General features: G+C 42.0%; 1 protein-coding gene across 8 annotated transcripts in view; it reads left to right on the top strand.

The window, feature by feature from the left end:
• The first annotated feature begins 11,831 nt into the window (after nt 1–11,831).
• The window catches only part of Cfap54 (cilia and flagella associated protein 54), a 302,779-nt gene continuing 299,463 nt past the window's right edge, over nt 11,832–15,147 (top strand). For 6 of the 8 annotated variants that reach the window (XR_004112709.1, XM_031349079.1, XM_031349081.1 and 3 more), the window contains exon 1: nt 11,832–12,258. Coding sequence is in view for 7 of the 8 variants with exons in the window: in XM_031349079.1 (XP_031204939.1) it covers nt 11,927–12,258 (332 nt within the window). In the remaining variant the exon portion in view is untranslated. The remainder of the gene's footprint in view (nt 12,259–15,147) is intronic. The other 2 variants (XM_031349080.1, XM_031349085.1) reach the window with 1 other exon arrangement.

Here is a 15,147-nt window from a genome sequence, read left to right as displayed (position 1 = left end):
TGACACATACTACAGTCTTCCAAAAGTAGGGAACTTCAATTGAGAAAGTGCCTCCATAAGATCCAGCTGTAAAATATTTTATTAATTAACTAATGGGTTTGGGAGTGCACATCCCATGGTGGGTGGTGCCATCCCTGTGCTGGTGGTCCTGAGTTGTATAAGAAATCAGGCTGAGTAAGTCGTGTGAGCAAGACAGTAAGCAGCACTCTTTTGTGGCCTCTGTATCAGTTCCTGCCTCCAGGTTCCTGCCCTGACTTCTTTCAGCGATGGACTATGATGTAGAAGTATACATCAAATGAACCCTTTCCCTTCAGGTTGCTTTGGTCATGGTGTTTCATCACAGCAGTAGAGAAGTGATTGAGATCCACCTCTGTGTGGATTTCCTGTTACCCACAGCTTACAGACAAGAAAGGCAATTCACAGAGGGACTAACTGAAGTTTTTCAGGTGCTGACTTGGTCACTCTGTCTTTGGTTCCATGAGCCCACATCTTTTGCTCTTCTCCTAGAGTCCCTGTGACCATCTAGGTGTAGTCTGGAGAATAAATTTGATGACAACCTAGGACAATCACAATCAAAGATCCAATAGGCAGTAATTGTTAATTCAAACAAACGATGTATACATATCTTTATGTACATCTTTATGTACTTGTGAGTTTAAGAATTAAATCTTAGTAGTTCTTTTTTTTTTTATTTTTTCTTTTTTTTCTCCCCACCCCTTTACCAAAACACTACCTTTACAAACTACTCTTTTAGCAATACTTAAAAATAAGCATGCAAATGGTTTGGGGAGGGAAAAAGCATTTATTTTTGACAGCGAAAAGGAGGAAAATCTTGTCAAAGAACACCACAATGATAATGAAAATTGAACAGATAAAATTACCTGCCTCTTTCCCTTCAATAAAACTTTATTAAATTCAGTGGAGGACGAAGCTTACATAATAGAAAATTCGATGAAGCCCCTGCACAGCAAAACTGAAAACTGATCTTATATGTATTATAAAAGCAAACGTGTAGCATGCTATGAATAACCTATTGGCAACATGTCTTGGTGGGCAGGAAGCCTATTATATTGCTTGCTTATGAGAGTTATTTGTTTCATCGGTGATACACAGTAAAATCTTAGATGCATGTGTCTTTTCCAGAGGATAAGAACAGTGGTGAATGGGGAGCAGAGGAGAGAGATTTGATGTGGGTTAACTGAAAGCAGAGAAACATGGAGAATATGAAAGTGGAGGATCTGAAAACTCTCTTAAAATTAAGTTTGTCCATAATCTTAGAGCTTTGGTAAAGTCTCAGGTCTACACCACAGTCATGAATCTGTAGAACTCCATCATCAAAGACCTGGGCTAAGACTGGTCCTATAAAAATAAGAGAGGAGAGAGCAGCCTTGAGTTGCTAGATCACTAGATAACATGGGTTAGAAGATGCTCCAATAATCATGGCAATGCCAACATATGGACTGCAACTAGATCTCTCGGCACAGAACTCAGCAACTGGACTACATCCACCCCCAACACAGTATCTATCTCAGCAGAACGTATTTTAAGATAATTTTTGTAGCAACCTCCAATTCCAGGATAAATCACTATGTATCTCCTTTATTTATATTATGGCAAATGATCCTGTCTCATGGCTTAGAAGAACAAAGTTATTTCCTGTTCACATTTGCTCCACCCAGGACCTTCCAGATCATGTGATCTTGTGACTACATCAAAATTTTACACCACAGGTTACAAATAAGCAAATGGAATTAATTTTGACAAGATCAAAGGGTGAGTTGAGGGGACTTTAGTTACTTGATCATATCAATCAAATCCATCAAGGCAACCAAATGAAATATACAATGTAAGTAAAACCCACCTGACTGCCTAACCTCTCCTCTGAGCTCATTCTTCCCACCTGTTGCCACACTGACCTTCTATTATGAGAATTTTGGTGTCGCTAATTGCATTGATTTTTTTTTCTATGACAGAGAAAAATGGAATAGGTTGGAGAAAGATGAGTGTTGTAATTGCATTATATTAAACTTGAGGTATAGCATTAAGATCTAGTGAATGGGCCCAGTGTGATAGCGTCTGTCTTTAATTCCAGCACTCCAGAGGCCAAGGCAAGCTGATCTTTGTGAGTTCAAGGCCAGCCAGGGCTATACAAGGAAACCCTGTCTCAAAACAAGATGAACATCTACTAAGTAGTTCCTCAAGCAGCTTTTCTCCTCTGTTGTGAGACTCAAAATGCACCATAGGTGACGTCTTCCTACAGCTTGGGACCCACAGAGAAGATCACGGGTGGAGCAGAACCTCAGGACTTAAATATGAACAAGAAATCACTTTGTTCTTCTAAGCCATGAGACAGGATCATTTGCTATCCTGCCATAATATAGGTAAAGAGATGCATAGTGTTTTATCCTAGAATTGGATGCTGCTTCGAAAAAAAAAATCTTAAAATATGTTCCTCCCTACACTTTGACAAATATCTACAATACATAAAGAACTTAGAAACTTACACCCGAAACACAAGACTGAATATCAACAAACTGGCAAAGGACCTGAATATGCAATTATCAGAAGAAGTACAAATGCCTAATTAATAGTTTTAAAAGGATTCACCATCCTTGGCCATCAGAGAAATACAATTTAAAACTCTTATTTAGTCAGAATGACTACCATTTACAAAAGAGATAATAGCAGATATTGTCAAAGTGTGGGAAAGAGGAAACCTTGTTTGTTCACTGTTGGTGGGGGGTTCATGGGTCCAGCCACCTTGGAGATCTGTGTGAAGGCAACTCAAACACTGAAAATAGATCTCCATAGGACACAGCTATACCACTGGGAAGATACCCCAAGAACTTTGCATTCTAGTACCTAGAGGCTTGCACATCATGGTCATTACACTGGATGACCCAGGAAGGCATATAAAGAGTTCATTTCTTTGGATGCAGCGTTATATAACATACTGGGTTTTGAGACCCATCCCCTGTTTGTCTGCGTTCTTCTATTCCACACCCAGCTTAAGCTCAGATGAGTCAGAGTCCTTGTGTGTATCTTCAAGCTTTTACTTTAACTTCCTGTTCTTTCCTGAGCTGAGAGTTTCGGTCTCTAAGTTCACATTTAAGGATGAAACCCAAGGAGAGGAAGGATGTCTACATGTGCTAGGACATAAGAAATGGGACTATTCTGAAGGTTCCTATAGACCTTAAGTCTTGGTGCTCAGTCTAAAAGTCCATGAGTGACTCAAAATAGTGTCTGTCTTTTGGGGTTCAGTAAATAGAATAATAGGTCTATAATCAGCTCCAGCACACCAAATTGACAGAGTATACATTTTGTCTCCTTAGGAATTTTTTGCTTTAAGTTTGTATTATTGGTGTTCTGTACCTGTATCAGTGTGCACTAGGTAAAAATGTATTGTTCCCCCCAACACAGTGAAAGCAATATATATAAACCTGCACTGTACAAGTAAGAATGCAGACTAAAGGATCTTTATTGTCTCATTGTCCTGGGGGACCAATTGTGAAGAAACTGACTTCCAATGCCTTCTGAGTCAATGTCTAAGGTTTTTTGTTTTTTGGGTTTTGTTTTGTTTTGTTTTGTTTTGTTTTTTTAAGATTTATTTTATTTCACATGTATGATTATTTTGCCTTCATAAATATATGTATGTGCATCAGCATGCATGCCTGGTGCTGGCCCAGGTCAGAAGAATGTGCCACGTCCTCTGGCACTGGAATTATCAAGGTTTATGAGCTGTCGTGAAAGGTACTAGGAAACAGACCCTGGTCCTCTGCAGGAGTAACAAGTGTTCTTAGCCACTGAACCATCTCTCCATCCTCCTAATTTTGATTTTTAAATAAACGTTTATTTGAGCAACTAATACAAGACAGCTTTTGTTAAATGACTAAAAAGAATAGAGACATGTTTAAAGTTGTTTTTGATCTAGTACTTCCCATGTGTGGCTATTTAACATAATTCACTGAGTGGTCTTTTTCTTAGAGCCCAATACTTTTATTCTCATTCTGTGCCTCTCTTCTTGCTCATAATATATAAAAACATATACACATACACACAGGTTTTACTTTGTGGGACTTTTTAAAAATATTTTTTGTTTTAATGAGTATGGGTGTTCTGCCTACGTATATGTCTATGTATCACATTTGTATCAGGTGTCTGTGGAAGCTGAAAAAGAAAGTGTCAGATTCCCCTGGAACTGGAGTTACATGTGATTAGAGTCACCATGTGGGGGTGATGGAGATAGAACTCAGGTCCTCTGCAAGAGCAATCAGTGCTCTGAATTGCATTCTTAACAGGGCCTCTAGTCCCATGACAGAGGCCCTTATAAATTCATATTAGCATATTTTCCACAACATCTTTTTTTTTCTTTATAGAAAGTCCTTTATGTTTTCATGTTAAAATATAAAGATCCACTACACTCCTTTAGGCTGTTGGTTCGTATTTAATCCTGTGAGAAACTCTAGCTCATGTAACATATTATCGACATTGCCAGAAAGTTTCAAACACTTTACTATTACTAATGTGTAATGCTAATGATAAACATGTTGTATGTTCCCCATATCCTTTCATGTCTGTCTTTACACATATTTGCCTCTCATTACCCAAGGCTGATCTAGAAAGAGGGAGAGAGGGAGAGACAGAGAGAGAGACAGAGACAAAGACAGAGACAGAGAGACAGAGAGACAGAGAGAGACAGAGACAGAGAGACAAGAGAGACAGAAACAGAGAGACAGAAAGAGAATTTCTAACACTTCAAAACAGGTCAGTTTTTGTTAGTTTTTGTCACATGGTTATTTGCATGTGATATCACCATTCTAAGAAGCCAGGCTCTTTGGTTCTCATCCCCCTGCCCTAAGTTGTTTCCGGTATTAGTTAGCACTGCAGGACAGTGGCTGTTAGATATATTTCAGGCTCTGCCTTGGGTTTCCCATCTCACTTCCCACTCTCATGGAGTCTCTATCACTGGCAGCTGTCCCTCAGGGAAGCCAGCATTTTTGAGTCACTGTCTTCATGCTTAATCCCCCCGTTCCCATCTCCACATTCTAACAGCTGCTCCAAGAAAGCTTGCTTGGCTCTACTACCTGAAGCCATTGTCCAGAGTTTATGGTTTCTTCTACTGCTTTTCAAGAAAGATTAAACGCACCATGTCCCAAAGAGCTGTCTAAGGGGTCAGGTGATCCAAGCTGGAAGTAAAGGGTGACTATTGCCTGGGAGAAAGACAATAGGTACATTTTATTACTATCATTACATATTCGAAGGGCTAGCATATTTGTGAGAGATATTCCATGGCCGAGCAGCGGTCTGGGTGTCTTCATGATTCACTGGTCAGGACTGGATTTTCTTTATATCTGTTCCTGTCTTGCTTCCATTTCTCTCAGTCCAATTTCAGCAGAACCACATCCCAGAAATAAAGACACACTTGAGCCTTTTCTTCAAGTTCTTTCCTAAAAGGAATCATCAGGATTGGATTCCAGAAATGAATTGTTCGTCTATCTGAGAGCCACGGGGACCTGATTGTCCTAGGGCAGGTGACGATTTAAAGCAGGGTTCAAAAGAGAAAAATGTATCTATTCCAGCTTGAAGTAAATGCAGATTCGACTTTGTGAAAAGCAGTGCCTGGGATCTGATTCTATAGCAGGGATTCTAAGAGTGAGGCCTAGAGACGCAGCCTGAGAATTCTGAACTTCTAAATCCCTCTGAGCCTTCCAGGCTGGCTAGAATAGCCCCGAGCCACTTGCTAGACGAAAATAGTGTGTGCTTGGCGGGAAGGGGGATATACGGTGACATAATCTGAAGCAGGTGTCTCTCAAGATCAAGCTTGTTTACCCCCAACACATTTGATTGCCTCCGGGTTGAAAAAGCAAGGTTGGGTTTCAGCACAACCTGAGCAGGTTACAAGTTCTGCTATGAGCAGAAATAGACCCCATGCCAAAGGGATGGACAGAATCCCCGTTTAATATGCTGTTAGCTGAAACCAGGTGCGGTGGGTGTTGGGGCGGATCTTGAATAAACCTAACAGTGGCCTAATCTTCCTAGTTTAGCTTGGTGGAAAGGAAGACAGTATCCGGAAGAACCTTAACATTGGATCTTCAAGCCCTGGAGTTAGAACCATCATATAGATGAAAGAGACAGTACAAAAGACTAAAACTGTCTGCCCCGGACTGAATTAGAGCCAACACTGCGCTCCAGAACTGCAGGTATTTGTGAAAGCATCAAGGATTTGCAAGATGCAAAGGTATCACCAGCCACAGCTATGTGTCTGTCTGCTGGTGAGGATTTTAGGTTTGGGAAACTTAGGAACTCAATGTTGGGGTAGCGTTGCTGTTTGCTTCATTGTCTATCCAGATATCCACTGCTATACAATATTAAGCAAACCTGTTCATCTTACACAAGAAGCATCTTGACATGGGCTTTCCATTCGTCTGGACTGTAGCTGCTGTTTATCAAGACATCACACGCACAGTAGGTCACGCACCACATGCATAATTTCTCAGTGGGCAGCTTTGTTTTTCTCATTCATTTGGGTACCAAAGGTTTATAGTATATGCACTCAAGCAGTATTCCTCTTTTATTTTTGTGGCTTTTTAGGATAAGCTCCTTTTTAAGACCATAAATTCAGTGCTAATAGTTTTACAACTGTTATAATCACATACAGTATGACATAGTTCTTATATCATCATGTCTTCCTCCCTGACTCTCCCTTTGCGTTCGTTGGTGGTTAGGTTGGCCTTTTCCCCTGATGCTGCTTCAGTGTCTGCCCATATTTCCAGTTTGGCCTCTTCTCTCTCCGTGGACTGGATATAATTACTATGGTGCTCTGTGTTGCCTACGATGGAATTTTCACTCTGGTCTGTCTTGTCTTTTGTTCTGCCACAAAAAATATCTTTACTAATAGCTGGGCAGTGGTGGCATGTGCCTTTAATCCCAGCAGTGAGGAGACAGAGGCAGGCAGATCTCTGAGTTCAAGGCCAGCCTGGTCTACAGAGTGAGTTCCATGACAGCCAGGACTACACAGAGAACCCCTGTCTTGAACCCCACCCACACCCCAAAATGTTAAAACATAAAATACAAATTGGGCCTTGTACTTTTCTGCTTAGGAACTTTCCATGATGGCTGACTAAATGATTCTACTTAACACATATTTACATAGCACTGTTTTATGGAGTTTACATGTTTTAAGTAATGTATTCTGGAAAAAAAAAAACCCAGCAGCAACAAAAACAAAAACAAACAAATGAACACACCAGATTCTGGGGTCTTGGCTATGGACTAAACAAGGCATAGCAAGGGGTAAAGAGAGTGGAAGAATTCAAATCACACTTTCTGGTCCCACAAGCTGAGCTTTGTGTGTGTATGAGTGTTCACAAAGGTGTGTAGAGGTCAGAGGTTACTACTCCACTATTGTTCTCACCCTTATGTTTTGAGACAGTTTCTCTCACCTCATAGCTCACTGACGGACATCACTGGCAAGTGAGTGAACTCCTGACTGCCACTGAGCACTAGAATGCGGATTTGTTTGTGATCACAACCCCGCTTTGATTTGTGTGTCGGGGTCTGGATTCAAGTCCTCATGTTTTCACAGCAGCCAGTTAACTGACCGGGCAGCTCCCAACCCACTGGGCTTTTAATGTCTATGTTATACCTCTGTGCCTTGACTTAGGGGTGTTGGTAAGCCCACGGTAAATTGAAGGTCTCATAAGGTTAAGAGGAACTTAACACTCCTCGCCTACCAAATCCCATAGCTTTACACTGTAGCATGAATACTAGGTGTTCTCAGACCACTTAGATTAGTGAACTGGACAAACTTATCCCTAGGCAAAGTCTATTTTACCATGCAATGACTATCTCATGTAATTTAGTGTGTAACTTTGGGCATCCCTATACCCACCCCCGTTCCTGAATAATGACATGGAGACTATACTTATTTATAAGCTTTTGACCTTATAGCTAGGCATTGTTTTCCACTAGCTTGTAACTCAACTTTCTCATTTATACTAATCTAAGTTCTGTCACATGGCTGGTTAGTTACTTCTCCTTTCCTCCCAGCCTGCTTCTTCCTCCATGTCTGGTTGACTGCCTCTCCCCCCTTCCCAGAGTTCCTCTCTCTCTCTCCAGAAGTCTCACCTTACTTTTTTGCTATAGGCTGTAGGATTTTTATTTTAACTAATCAGAAGGGGATGGAGAACACCGTCTACAAAATACTAAGGCAAGAGGTGCTTAATGATACCAAAATTTGGTCTGATCAGATCTCGGCTGATTCAGAAATCATTATTTGAATAATATAAGGATAATCTCTATCGAGTGCACAGAAACATGACTCCAGCATTACTGAATATTGTATTTGAAGTGAAAATCAAAATGGTCCTATGGGTATTTGTGTCAGGTAGGGTTTTATTGCTGTGAAGAGACACCATGACCAAGGTAAACTCTTATAAAGGACAACACTGGTGCTAGCTTACGGTTTCAAAAGCTTAGTTCATTATTGTCATGTCAGGAAGCATGGCAGCACGCAGGGAGACACGGTGCTGGAAAAGGAGCTGACTGGGCATAGCCTGAGCCTATAAGAGACCTCAAAGACCACCCACAGTGACACTCTTCCACCAATAAGGCCAAACCCACTCCAGCAAGGCTATACCTTCTAATAGTGACACTCCTTATGGGCCAAGCATTCAAACACATGAGTTTATGGAGGCCATTCCTTTTCAAACCCATCACAGTATTCTTTTCCATCAATTTAAAGCTGAAAAAAAAAAAAAAAAAAAAGAAGAAATCCCAAGTCAAACTGTCCTAGGTTGGGGAAGGAAACACCTTTCTGTCGGAAGGACTCCACTCAATACGAAAACAAATGGAGATTTCTGAACACACCCTCCAGCTGCTTACTGTATTTGGGCACGCTTCCCTTTCTAGCTCTTCTTGTGCCTTCTGGGTCCGCCCTAGGTTATTAGAGTAAACGGGCAAGCGAATGTTGCAGGGTCTTCCAGCTAAGGAGAGGCACTTCTAGTCCATAGCTAAGCCATTGCCTCCAGGACAATCCTCCATTCTCTCTCCATCCTCTAGCTTCATCTCGGGACTTCTGGAACATCCTTTAACCTTATCGGAGCACACTCCACAATGTGCTTTTCCACTATGGACAGCTGTGGACACTCACCTGCTCTTTTGTAGGGAGAGCGGGCACGCATGCGCAGCTTGTATGGCTACAAAGGAATGAGGCATTTAACAGACTGAATGGATGAACAAACGAGGAACCATGACTTGAGCTTACATATTAGCTGCTGCAGTGGGAAAGGGAGAGTCTTGTGCTTTCTTTTTTAAAGGACCGTACTTTCTATTTAGGACCAGTCTAAGTGATTAACAGCTAAATATCTAACAGAAAACGACAACAACAAAACCAAGCCACTGATCTTATTTATCACTTCTCTATAGCTTAAGATATAAAAGAATTTGGAATGAGCAGAAAGAAATCTCTGCGTCTGGCAAAGGCATTAATTATAAGAAACAGCAATTTGCATTATTTATGAGGAAGCTATTTACATCGCCCGGCCTGGCCAATGGTTGCCTCAGACCAGTCTTTCATTACAGGGGAGAGTAAGGGAAAGTGACACAGGAAAAGGAAGGGTGTTCTGAAGGCCACATTTTGTTACTTGAAGAAAAGGTCTCTGAAAGTGTTCTGTTTAAAATAAAAAATAAAAAAACAACCCTTAAATACAATTTTAAAGGAACATAATGGAAACTTCCATCTTCCACGATGATGATTCAGAATCTAACACCTATTTAAATATTCAGACAGGCTTCCAGAACCCACTGAGAGTGAGTGAGGCATTGTTAGCCGAAGTGAGTGCAGGGCGGGTGGGGGTGAGGGGGCTCGATGACTAAGATAGACGTTTCATAATTCAAACACTTGAGTTTCGTCACATTTCTTTTTCTACCAGCGACTTTGAAATCTGTACACTACGAGAAAGGTCATTCGTAAAAAGCTGGGAAGGAGCAGGCCCACTTTGTTCTCTGCTTTCTCCTCTCCTCTGACCACTTTAATTTAATTGGATCCTGCCTCCTGCCGATTCTATTCGTAGCTACAATAGATCGTTCTCAGTGGCAATTTGCACTGGCTTTTGATCTGAAGTGGACAGGGCTGCTATGTGCAAACAAGGGAAAATGAGATCTGGGAGAATTTACCAGGCCTATTTTAAAAAGGTGTCTATTAATATTTTTTTGGCAAAAGCTCAGTGGACACCTTCCCCTGACCCCAACCTGTATTCTTTAAAAATGTTAAAGTTTATATTGCTCATCTCCAATACAAAATATCATGCATCAAGAATAGGCTCTGCCTCTTGGCTGGAGAACTGGGCTCTGATAGGTCAGTGTTCTTGTGTGTCACTGGTGGCCTGGAAGATTCTTTATCCATAGTTACCTGCTCCAATAAGCAATTTCCCTGTGATCTTCCTTTCAAGATATTAAGGTACAGTACATAGGACAGAGAAGACTGGCCTTACAAAGTAGTACAGATCCAAAGGGCCGGGAAGAAATGAGATTGGAGCTAGAATAGATAAGGCTGTAGCCCAGTGAGTTTCTTTGTATGCAGTGGGTCCTCAGGTCACTGTCTATATTTTGCATGTAAAAGAATTAGTAGTAGTTTTCGGTGTTAAAGACCTAGTTTTTGAAGACACCCTCTATCTCTGGTTCTTCAGTAATTTTTGGGCTTGCAAAATTTGTAAGGAAAAGTAGGTCTGCTAGCTGAAATTCAAACCCCAAATTAACAAATTTGACTCACTGTGGCCCATGAGATGAAAGAAAAGAACATTTCTTCGAGTTGAGTACTTCCCCTGAGGCCTACAGTTTGTCCATCAGAGGAAAAAAAAAATCTCCCATTTCCCTGTTTAAAAACAAGAAGTATTTGGAGAGTTAACACTTCCAAATATAGTTGTTAATATATAGTTAGCATATACTAATGTCAAGGAGTTAAAGTTGAGCAAAAGGCACATTGATTTAAAACACAGTGACATTTAGGGTAAGGCTGAAGTGGAAGTAGCTCATCATTATTACAGGCACAAACATTAAACCCACAGTCACAAACTCAAACTGCAGAGGGAAGAGAACATAGCCATGCAAAGTGCTGGTCTTAACAAGATTGTCAAAGATCTCCCTAATTCCAGTTTGGGAATTCAGCTTCAGTGCTTTCTTTTGGGGGCATCATCAGAACAGCAGATTCCTTAGGATCACTGGCTTTGCAGCACACAATTAGGACTTGTCCCTGGTTCTCCATTACCCTCAGGGTTTAGTCTAAGTCAAACTATATTCTACTAAGCTGTGAAACCGAGGAGATAGGATAGAAGTTGATTAATGATGATTAATGAGAAAAGTAATGTTTCGAAATGCTTGGAATAATGTCCAATACATCTTAATTATTGTAACCATGGATATTAGTATATGGTCCAAATGGGGGAAACATAGTATGAATTTTTTTGTTTGTTTGTTTTGTTTTTTATTTTTTGAGACAAGGTTTCTCTGTGTAGCCCTGGCTGTCCTGGAACTCACTCTGTAGACCAGGCTGGCCTTGAACTCAGAAATCTGTCTGCCTTTGTCTCCCAAGTGCTGGGATTAAAGGCGTGAGCCACCACTGCCCGGCCTATAGTATGAATTTTTGACAGTAATTTTTTTCATTGGTTCTTTATTTTAAAACCCTCTTTCAAGCGGCCTTGGTTCCCAGCATTCATGACACTGAGGCTGGAGGGTAGTGAGTTCGAGGCCAGCGTGGGCAACACAAATAGCCATTCAGAGCATCCTGCCTTTCCAGGCTGTTGGCACTTCCCTCGCCCTCTACGGGCCGCTGTGCTTCCGGAAAGCGTGCAGGTGGTTTGGTTGCTGCGAGATCGTTGCCTGGCAACCGCTTGTACACCGGCCCCTAGCCTGCTGAGCTCTGATAGACATGGCGTCCCCCAGAAGCTCCTCCGGTTCTTCTGAGGAGTCCCCAGACTCTGAGACATCGGTGTCGCCAGTGCAACTGCCCCCAACGCCGCCGCCGACCTCTACCGCGGTTCTCAAGTCGCCCAGCGTGTCCAAGTCGAGCTTGACCAACTCACCGCACTGCATCTGCTCCGAGGACTCGCTGCCCTCTGCAGCCTTCTATGGGCCCCTGGACGGTAAAAACCCGCTCCTGGCCTCTTGCGAGAAGGAGATCCGGGAGCTGTTGGGCTTTATGAAGAAGAATAAGGCTCTAGCCACCTCAGAGGAACAGAAGCACGAATTCCATCGGAGGTGGTAAGCTGAGGCAGGGCGCTGGGGAGGGCAACTGGAGATGCCCTTGGAGGACCACGACAGGGGTGGGGCCCTAGAGACAAGCTGAGCTGTGGACGATCCCAGCTATTACAGCCCTTAGCTCCCCCTACACGATTCACTTCTTCCTTCTCAGGTCAAAATAAAAATCTGCACACAAGTATTTGTTAACTCTGGGTTTGGTCTCAGCTTCTCATGGCCTCTCTTGGCTCACTCATGGGTCGCAAAACAGGACAAAAGTAGACTTAAGACCCACTCTGAGGAAGTTAGGTCTCAATCAAGTCTGTCATATTGTGAATGTGTACATTTTATTCTCTTTGTATTCCGTTGGGATTACAGAAACTTCTTTTTCCCCTTGACTTGGTAGCTCTTTCTGAGCGTCTGATTGTTTTGTTTGTTTGTTTGTTTGTTTCTCCTACTTATTTCTGTGAACTGAAAACTACCTGTTTCTAAGATTTGCTTTTTGTTCATATTGCCCTCTATTCTGATCTAATGCTTCCCAAAATGAGTAGTTACAAGACATAGGCAAGTGGCAAAGAATACCAGACTGGCAAATAACTTTCCTTTCTGCTGAACATTTTAAACTTACATGTTTTGGTCATGCATTTAATATGAATATACAGTTTTAACTTACATTTATAATTCATTCAAACATCTCAATGATTTGTTGAGCACCTAGTAGACGTATCTTTGAAAGGTACTTTTCTCAAAACTAGGGAAGGCATCGAGTTAACAATAAACCCCTCTCCCCCAATCATATATTTCTGTGAGTATAGTCTCGTACTAAGCAAACATGGGACACAGCATTCCCGCCATCCCCTTATCTACTCTCCTAACCCCCAGATTCACTTACTTGTGGTCAAAGGCTATGAAAATCTTAAATGGAAAATTCCAGAAACAAACAATTGACATTATTTATAGTCCCTTCTGAACAGTCTGATAAAATCTTGCTCTGCTCTGTTCTGTCCCACCCAGGATACACTGTGGTCTTTATTGGTCCATTTGTTAGTTAGCCATCTTGGTTATCAGATCGACTGTCATAGTAACTCAGGATTCGTGTTAACATGACCCCTATTTTGCTTAGTAATGATTACAAAGCACAAGAAATGATGCTGGGGATGCAGATGTATCAAGGAAAAGGTGTAAATTCCTTCTGCAAATGGAAAAAATGTTTCAATAAGGAAAGGAGAAAAATGCATGCTTGGATGGCCAAGACCCACAGTACGGTTAGGTGTTTTGAGAGTCACCATGTTCATGTAACTTTTATACAGTTTGTTACACATTTTTCACCCTAGTATAGCTCATCTCTTACTGTGCCTAGTTCATAAGGGAGCCTTTGTCATGTGATGGCTAATCTTGGTTGTCAAGTTGACTCTCCTGGGAAGAAGGAACCTCTCCTTGAGGAATTGCCTCGGTCAGATTGGCCTTGTGGCCTGACTGTAGGGCATTTTCTTGACTGCTGATTGGTATCAGAGGGTGCAATCTACCCTGAGCAGTGAGTGCTGTTTTGTGGGCAGGTGACCCTGGGTTTTACAAGGAAAATAGCCAAGCAAGCCAGTAAGCAGTGTTCCTCCATGGCTTCTGCTTCAGTTCCTGCCTCCAGGTTCCTGCTCTGAGATCCTGCCCTGTTTTCCCTTGGTCATGGACTGTAACCCACAAGATGCAATAAACCTTCCCCTCCCCAAATTACTTTTGGTTATGGTTATTATCACAGCAACAGAAAGCAAGCTAGAGCACATGCGCGCATGTGTGTGTGTGTGTGTGTGTGTGTGTGTGAATAGAAGAATATATACATATATATATATATGTATATATATATATATGTATATAATGTTCAGTGCTAATTGTCTCTTCATACTTCATCTATTAGGGAGCCTCACACTGCATCCATTGAAAGTAGGAGAGAAGCACAGCAAATGCATTTTGCAAAGAGAGTGCTTTACTCTTCTCTGAAGAGTAAGGCAGGAGATAGGACCAAGGAGAATCTGACGAGTATTGCAATTGGAAATGGAGTGGCAAGGAGCATAGATAGAGAAAACCAGAAAAAGGTGTCTTCTTTTTTCTTGTTTTAGAAAGTCGAGGACAAAATCAGGTGGTGGTAGCATATATCTTTAATCCCAGTACTTGGGAGACAGACGCAGGAAGATCTCTATAAGTTTGAGGCCTGCCTGATCTATACAATGAGTTCCAAGACAGCCAGGGCTACACAGAGAAACCATGTCTTGAAAAAAGAAGAAGGGAGTTCCTTCCGGTCTGTATGGGCTAGTGTCCAGAGGAGACCTTGGGCGCAAGCTCCACAGTCAGTCCCACAACACCCAGAGGAAGTGCCACTCCCAGGTGCTCTGACACACCCAGGATCAGAGGTGAGGAGGAACCAACATCTGTCCCAACACTGGGAGTGACTGGGACCAGTGGGACCAGGCACACAGGAACTTCACGAGCCCAGTGACTGGGGTTCCTTCTGGTCTGTCTGGGTTTGTGTCCTGAGCATACCTTGGGGGCAAGCTCCGCAGCCAGTCCCACAACACACAGAGAAAGCCCCACTCCCAGGTGATCTAACAAGCCCAGGATCTCAGGATCCCAAAAATCACAGGATCACAGAGACAGCTTGACTCTGTAGAGTTCTGACAGAATCAAGATCACAGGAAGGACAGGCTCCAGTCAGCTTTAGAAACGGCAGATAGCACTAGAGATAACCTGATGGTTGGGAACAAGCGTAAGAAAATAAACAACACAAACCAAGGTCACTTGCCATCATCAGAACCCAATTCTCCCACCATATCAAGTCCTGGACACACTATTACAATGGAAAAGCAAGATTCAGATATACAATCACTTCTCATGGTGATGATACAGGACTTTAAGAAAGATATA

The sequence above is a fragment of the Mastomys coucha genome, unplaced genomic scaffold (assembly GCF_008632895.1).
Source record: "Mastomys coucha isolate ucsf_1 unplaced genomic scaffold, UCSF_Mcou_1 pScaffold4, whole genome shotgun sequence".
Taxonomy (NCBI): domain Eukaryota; kingdom Metazoa; phylum Chordata; class Mammalia; order Rodentia; family Muridae; genus Mastomys; species Mastomys coucha.
This window is presented reverse-complemented; position numbering and strand designations above follow the sequence as displayed.